The 7,623-nt window shown below is 48.7% G+C and overlaps 1 protein-coding gene across 1 annotated transcript in view; it reads right to left on the bottom strand.

Annotated features, from left to right (window-relative positions):
* The window catches only part of LOC101653423 (pepsin B-like), a 36,181-nt gene extending 28,975 nt beyond the window's left edge, over positions 1-7,206 (bottom strand). Inside the window, exons 1-8 of the mRNA XM_004699523.2 lie at positions 7,151-7,206; positions 6,449-6,605; positions 4,597-4,714; positions 4,098-4,216; positions 2,976-3,175; positions 1,856-1,978; positions 999-1,146; positions 54-152 (exon numbers count right to left, since the gene is read on the bottom strand). Coding sequence (XP_004699580.2) covers positions 54-152; positions 999-1,146; positions 1,856-1,978; positions 2,976-3,175; positions 4,098-4,216; positions 4,597-4,714; positions 6,449-6,605; positions 7,151-7,206 — 1,020 coding nt within the window. The remainder of the gene's footprint in view (positions 1-53; positions 153-998; positions 1,147-1,855; positions 1,979-2,975; positions 3,176-4,097; positions 4,217-4,596; positions 4,715-6,448; positions 6,606-7,150) is intronic.
* Positions 7,207-7,623: the final 417 nt, after the last annotated feature.

The raw sequence follows: 7,623 nt of genomic DNA, 5'->3' as shown, positions 1-7,623 counted from the left end.
AGTTTGGGCCCAACTCATCCCAAGGTCCAGAAAGTCTGGGAGTGAACACTCACGTGAAAGACGTAGGCAGAAGGAGGCAGAGGGAACTGGGACCCGCTGATGACGAAGGTGATGGTGGGCAAACTCGGTACATAGTTGCAATTGACCACAAACTGAGAAAGGAACGAGATAAGGCTGCGGAGCTCCCCAGGCCAGAAGCCTAAACAAGGGCCCCCCATCCCCATGTTCCCGAGTCTCCTGCGAGCCTCTCCCCTTGGCCCTCAAGCTGATTCAGGGTGTGCAGGACACAGCCCCCTCCCCAGATGCCACATTCGCTGGGCTCCCCAGCTTTTCTGAGCGCTCTCCTCGAGAATGGCTTCTAAACATGTCCCAGCTCGTAGACCTGTATTGTGTTACATGATCACAGAAGTCAGGCGGATCCTAGAACAGTCTCCGGCCTCAGAAAGTGCCATCTACAGAGAAAGGGCAGGACACGCTCACACGTGTCCAACACGTGCCCTGGTGCACATTCATAGTCACGTTTGTGTCCACACGTCCGTGAACTCGACTCCCCGGGAACCAAGATTTCACGTGCAGGAAGAAGCAGAGTACAAAATGGATACAAGGGGGGCAGGTCCGTAGAAGGCAACTCAGAGGAAACCCCCGAGGTGCTTTTTGAGGCAAGAAAGAACCCCAAATGGACCGGAAACAGGTATTGACCCCTACCTCTAAGATTCCAGTGCTATCAAATGGCCATTGCTATATGCTAGCGGGACGTGTGATGAATCTGCAGCGCGTCCTGACAAGACTTCACTGCATACTCTGCGGGATGGAGTGGAATACTTCCTCCTTTGCACTGGGATTCACGGCCTGAACTGCCACGCTTGCTCTTCCCTCACCTGTCCATCTCAGGGCTCAGGTCACCTCTCAACACCTCCCCTTCTCCCCGGTGAATTCATCATACCCAGGCTGCTGTGCTGGGATTGCCTGGCTGTGCAGAGAAGCTACTGGTTACTCACATCGCCATTCTGGGCTTGCTGGGCTCCTGTGGCCTGCAGGAGGGAACTCATGTACTGCTGGGGGACAGCCAGAAGGAAGGTCCCCGTATCCACAATGGCCTGGCAGCCCTGGGAGCACAAGCCTGTGGCCTGGTTGCCGATGACAAACCTGAGAGGAAGACCAGGACAGAGAGTTGAGTGCCTTTGCTATGCACCTGAGCTAGGTCACCTCGCCTCCCTCAAGCCCAACAGCTCTCTGACTCTTTTCCTCCTCCAGCAAGCCAGGCCACCCATGTTCCAATATGTTGCAGGGTCATGTGATGTTTCTGTATCTTTGTGATCATATCATAGTGGTCATCATCAATGAATGCTGGGAAAAAGTTTGTGCTCAAATCTTGACCTTCTAAAATGTGTGGTTTTGCTTATCCATAGAATGAAATACATATATGAATGTATGTTTATATATATGTGTGTGTGCTGGACTTTTCATGGGGTTGTGGCAATGGGATGCAATAGTATATGGACTGTTTTGAGTATAATGACTGGCACAGAGAAAACTTCAGTGAGAGCTATTCCCCTTGCTGATGATGGAGACGGTAAAGATGGTGCCTCAAATATTCCGCACAGTGATGAGGAAGCTTCCAGAAACAAAGACTTGAGTTGACCTAGGAATGACCAATCTGTTGGCATGGTACAGCTAGGTGACCAATGAAAGAAAAAGCAAGACAAGAACTGCATGTCAGAACTTACAGGCTCATCACAACCTAGAAATTTTCAGTGATTCTTTAAGTGGAATGGTGTCCACCATGGCAGAGCAGAAAACATTGTCGCAATCCTAGGGATGTCCACAATCCGCAGGCAATGTCACCTCTACTTACTCCTGGATGGCGATCTGCCAGTAGAGTTCCCGGGTGACAGGAGTCCAGATGATCTCACCAGAGTACAGCTGAGTGTCCACACCTCCCAGGATGAGCTCCCCGCCATACTGATGGGTCGGTTGGCTGAGGAAAAATACACAAAGCATGTGTTTCCCCAGGATGAATGGGACAGGTAGTACCTCTCCCCTCTCCCTCCTACAGACTCAGAGGTCAACGAATGGGGGAGTCACCAAACTCAGAGATACAAAGGGAAAGAGATTTCCAAGTAACATTAAGATATTAGAGAATTGGAAGTACTGATTACATCCATAAAGGAGAAGATGGAGTTGACCGTTAGTCACCTGAAAAACGAACTATAAATGCTTCTGAAATGAAATGAGAGAGAGCAGAAACACCGATGGAGTGGAGTTCAACGAAGATCTCAAGTGTCTGTGACTGCAATACTCCTAATGTGGTCAAGTTGGAAACTGGACAATGTTAAAAGGAATTAGACCCCTTGTGTTGACGACCCAGGATCTGGCAGTCACAGAAGGAAGAGGTTTGGGCTTCAGGGCACCCCAAAGGTCATGTGTTTGGGGAATTTGGAGCAGGAAATAAATTTTGCCACAGAAATCTTTAGGACTAAGGGAACTCTGCTCCACTGGTAGCAGCGGTGATCGTCACCAACCTTGGTGACCTTCTGAGCGTCCATTTCCTCACTGATAAAGTGAGCTTTGTGGCAGGGCTTCTGAAGTGATCGAGGCAAGGACATCTCTAACACTGGAGGCATGGATGTCGTGATGATTCCTTTATGCTTCTCTGTCCTACTAAAGGCCCTGTGACCTGTTCGATAGAGGTACAACTGGACAAACCAGCTACATCGATCTCCAGATTGATAAAAATAAAAGGAAAACTGCTCACGATTAAGAAACAAAAGAATCGTCGTCAGGTTTTTGGACTAACATAATTAGAAATTCTACGGTGCATTTTAAACAAGTCTCCTGACCCCAATGAAAGGGATTATTTCTGAGATACACACATTGGGTGTAGCAAGCTATCAAGAGGCCGTACAACCTGTCTCAGGTGGGGGCTTCCTGGGGGCTCTACAGCCAGGGCGAGGAGGGGGAGGACAGGCTCTCACCGAGAGAAGTAGAAGCTAAAGATGGGCTGGGTGAGCTGGCCCTGCTGCAGCATCCCTTGCATCACCGTTGGGGAGTTCCCCACTGCCATGTTCGGGTAGGCCATGCCCAGGATCCCATCGAAGTCTGAATAGTAGAAGGGGTTGCTGGGCTCATTCTCACTCAGGCCAAACTCCTGGTTCTTGACGATGATGTTCTGAACCTGAGATGACCAGACAGCAGCTTACAATTCAGGTAGGTAAATCCTTCTCGGTCTTAGGTACCTGGGGGCTAGCATCTAGAACCTCTCCCCAGGAGAGGAAGTGGGCTTCTTTCCTGCAGGGCTCAACAGTATCAGTAAGGACAACAGTGTCACCTCATCCTGGGTGCACCTGTTGAGGGTGGGGCGTGAGTGCTGGGAAGAGGAAGGCAGTGGTTTGCTGGAGTTCCAGGTCCCATTCCCATGGACAGTGAAAGGGGCGTGGCTAGTTTTCCACTGAAAGACCTAGGTGGCAGAATGATTCGAGGAACTGTGGGTGTTTGACCTACAGAAACAGGAAATGAGTGAAAGGATATGTCTTCAAACATCCAAAGTGTCGCTGTGTGGAAGAGGAGGCAGATTCATTCTGCGGGGTTCCAGAGGCAGCGTTAAGACCGGGAAGCAAAACCATCAGAAGAGAAAACTTTATCACAATTGAAGGTGCTTTCTGCAGTTATAAGGTCCCCTGTCCTGGCTGCTGTGAAGACAATTCCTGACTTGGAGGTTGAACTAAACGGCCGTTGAATTCCCTTTACCTCCCAGCCACTTTGAAGATCAGGGGTCCTCAAACTTTTTAAACAGGGGCCAGTTCACTGTCCCTCAAGCCTGTTGGAGGGCCGAACTATATTTTTAAAAAAAACAAACTATGAATGAATTCCTATGCACACTGCACATATCTTATTTTGAAGTAAAAAAAACCAAAGTGGGAAAAACAACCGGTGGGCTGGATAAATGTCCTTGGCAGGCTGCATGTGGCCTGCAGGCGGTAGTTTGAGGACCCCTGAAGTGTACCTAATTCATGCGCCTGGATTTCTCTGATAGCTTTAGACTCTAGAAAACAGGACCAAGGCCACCACTTCTCCAAAGCTCAGAGACCATTACTCACAGTCACAGTGTCATAGCCCAGGACCACGCTGAGGCTGCCGCTCCCATAGGACAGGGTATAGGTTTGTCCATTGTTTCGGAAGGTGGAGGACAGGTTGGGATTGAACCTGTTGTGATTGGCTGTCGAAAAACAAAAGGGACTATGAGTGTCATTCACTGCTCTTCCCAAACACTTGGAAACAGCTTATCCTCATTGTCCTGAGACCTTCAGGGCAAGGCTGAAATGGAGAAGGGCTGGCTCAAAGGAACCGAGAGCAGTGGGCTACCAGAGAACTAAGCGGGTGAGAAACGGAAACCTAGTGGATTCCTTCTGCCTCTCTCACAGCAGGCCTCGACGCCCCTAAAGTGCTTGATAGACGAGGCCAGGACTTATAGCTGCTGCTGCACAGGTGCTTCAAGCTTGAGCTCAAATTCTGACTCGGCCGCTTCTTCCCTCACTACTTTCCCTGCCCCTCCCCTGCTTTCAGTCGTGGGGTGGCTCCCGATGGCGGTGTACTCACAGCAGGCTTGGCTCTGGCAGTAGACAGAAGGCACCCATAGATTGGAGGAGCCCGTGTCAAAGAGGACCAGGAAATTTTGGGGTGGTGTGCCAATGCTGATCTCGCCGAAGTAGAATGCCTACAAAGAGAGGGGTGTTAACTTCATTCAGCTCCGTCCTTGTCTGCAGGACGGCGAAGAAGTTCATCTAGCTTATCCAATCATTTTGTTGGGGGAAGCACAGCCTTTGCTTACCAATGCTCCTTCCCATCTGGAGACAGCTGCTCTTGATCTTCAACGTTCTCTTTCTAACCACAAGTCAATCCTTTGACCACCTGAGACAACCTAGCAAAACAACGCGCTCCTCCAGTGCATTTCCTTTTTTTTTTTTTTGATAGAGTGATACTGTGTAGATGTGCAATGGTATACTGGAACACCAGGGCTAAAGATGGAATCACTTTCCTCTCCCTTTTTGCCTCTCTCTCTCCCCGCCCCCCTATCTTTTTCTCTCTCATACACATACATATCCCATCCCCCCTTCTCTCCTGGTGTGAAATACTTTTACCATGATTCTCCTCTTTTTTGGTCACATTCTAGCAAATGGAAGAAGCCAAAAATGTTTGGACCGAGAAGTCGTGCAGAGTGCAAGATAGTTTAACTTTTAAATGAATCTAGCCACTTGCTTTCCATAGAAGTTAAACTATCTCAACCATTCGTTCCTTCTATGAATCTCTCAGAACATGGTATAGCCATATCATTCCATATTTTTCAGCCATAGAGAGTTTTGATGAATGAAGTTATAATATGCGATGCAACCTAGATGAACCCTGAAAACATGCTAAATGAAATATGGCAGACACAAAAGAATAAATATTGTATGATTCCACTTGTATGAGATGTCTAGAATAAGCAGATGCATATTGACTGAAAGTCGGTTAGTAGTTCCTGGAGTTTGGAGAGCGAGGGTAATTGGGAAGTTACTCTTTTATGGGAAGAGGATGAAAACGTATTGGAAATAAATCACAGTGAGGTGATGGTTTTAAAAACGTGGGAGTTGACATAGCAGATACCTAAGGCATCTTCCAGTTCAGACATGCTGTGTAACATCTGACTAAGGACAAGTCCACCGCACGTCAGCGTATCCGGCTGCTTTGATCAGACACCATGTGGATATTTGCTGTGGGGACCACTGTGCTGTGCTCAAACGGGGAGAGACAGAGGCTCTGGAGTCCCTGGAGACCCTGCTGCCTGGCCTGGCCCGCCACATGCGTTTTCTTTTGTTCCCCTTTCAGCCCTTTGCTAGGACTTCCTTTGGAATGCTCATCAGATTCAAACCTTCCTTCGATGGATTTCTTGAATCTATGAGTGGGCTTTAAAGAGACGGGCCAGTCATGAGAGAGAAACAGAAGGAAAGGCAACTACAATACTGTTGCCATCATGTGCCATTGAGTGGCTTCTGACTCACAGGGACCTTCTCCGTGTTCAACAGAGCCACACCGTGCCAGCTCCCGCACTATTAGATGGTACCAACTCACAACGCTAGGACTCAGAGAGGAATGTGAGGGTTAGAGGTTTAGTAGTTAGTGGAAAATCACAGCTAATGAGAGGCAAAAATAGATGTGTAAGAATGGTTATTCAGGAGCTCTGGCAGTGTTGTGGATTACTCATTGGGCTGCTGACTACAAGGTCGGCAGTTCAAAACCACTAGCTGCTTCATGGGAGAAAGAGGAGGCTTTCTGCTCCTGTAAAGAGTTAGAGTCCTGGAAACTGATTGGGGCAGCTCTGCCCGTCCTATTAGAATTAGCTCAGTGACAGTGAGGAGAGCGGTGGTTAGCCAAGGGTCATGAATCGACAGCTCCCGGCTCCCTCACTCACGTCCAAGTAGTTGGTGATGGGCTCATAGGCAACAGCTTCATTACTGAGCTGATACTTGGTGACTGGATCCTTCCTCTGGTGGTTCTTTAAGAAGGTCTCCAGTACTCCATGTGCCTGCATCACCTCTCGAATAGACTTGCCTTTCTTCAGAATGATTCTGCAGAGAAGAGGTTAAGCAACGGGGGTAAGCTTCATCTTGTCCCATTAGAACAATCCCTTCCATGATCTGACCTAAAGTCTTCCAACCCCGTTGGTACTCTGCTCAAAGAGAACGGTGTTACCGGAAATCCTCTCAGATTCCCGCCGGCTCTGCTCACGCTGCTCGTAGCAGCATTCCTGGCAGAAGACAGAATAATATTGTTCCAAGAAAAGATGTCTATGTCTCCCAGGGTCTCCCCTAAGCCAGGAACAGGATTCTTGGAAAACAAAATGCCCATCTGCACCCTTGCAAAGTCGCACACACCTTTACATTGACATACACACACACCTGTACATACACACACTTGCACACACATGCATTTATAGACATCATCCATGCATTTCCCGTCCTAGGCCACAGTAGGGACTCGGTTCTTGGTCTTGAGAGTCCCGGTGCCTGTGTCTCCCCAAGGATCCAGAGAAAAAGAAAGCCCTGGGTCTTCCCTAGCATGTCAGGCTCCCAGCGGGCTGGAAAAGACAAGGACGCTGAGTTCTCATACACACCTTTCCAAACCCTCTGAGAGGTGCAGACAAAGCAAGACCACAATCAGGATCTTCATGGCGATAGTTTACCGCTGCCCACAGCACGCAGAACACTCTGGTAGAGCCCGGGCTTGGGACACACGGAGGGAGATTGGGCCTTTCTTTTATACCCTGGTCTCCCTGCATTTTGGGTCCCTAGGCACGTGGGCTATCCTACCTTTGTACCAACGTGTGCCCCTCTACATACAAGGATTTTGTTTGTCTTTCCCTCTGGGTGGCATTAACAACTCTAATATCCACTCTGCACTCAACTTAAAAGGCAAGTAATGGCTTGGCTGATGGAATCTAAAGATTAGGATTTGATAACAAACGTTAAATACACTTAGGACAAAGTACCCTGGTGGCCCATGTCTTCTGAGAAATGGGTACCGGCAACTTCTACTAGAACAGTAGAACAATTTGCTCTTTTGCTCTAAAGAACCTGTGCCCTTTTG

The sequence above is a fragment of the Echinops telfairi genome, unplaced genomic scaffold, assembly GCF_000313985.2.
Source record: "Echinops telfairi isolate 266 unplaced genomic scaffold, ASM31398v2 ScPeMD7_443;HRSCAF=831, whole genome shotgun sequence".
NCBI classification, from domain to species: domain Eukaryota; kingdom Metazoa; phylum Chordata; class Mammalia; order Afrosoricida; family Tenrecidae; genus Echinops; species Echinops telfairi.
This window is presented reverse-complemented; position numbering and strand designations above follow the sequence as displayed.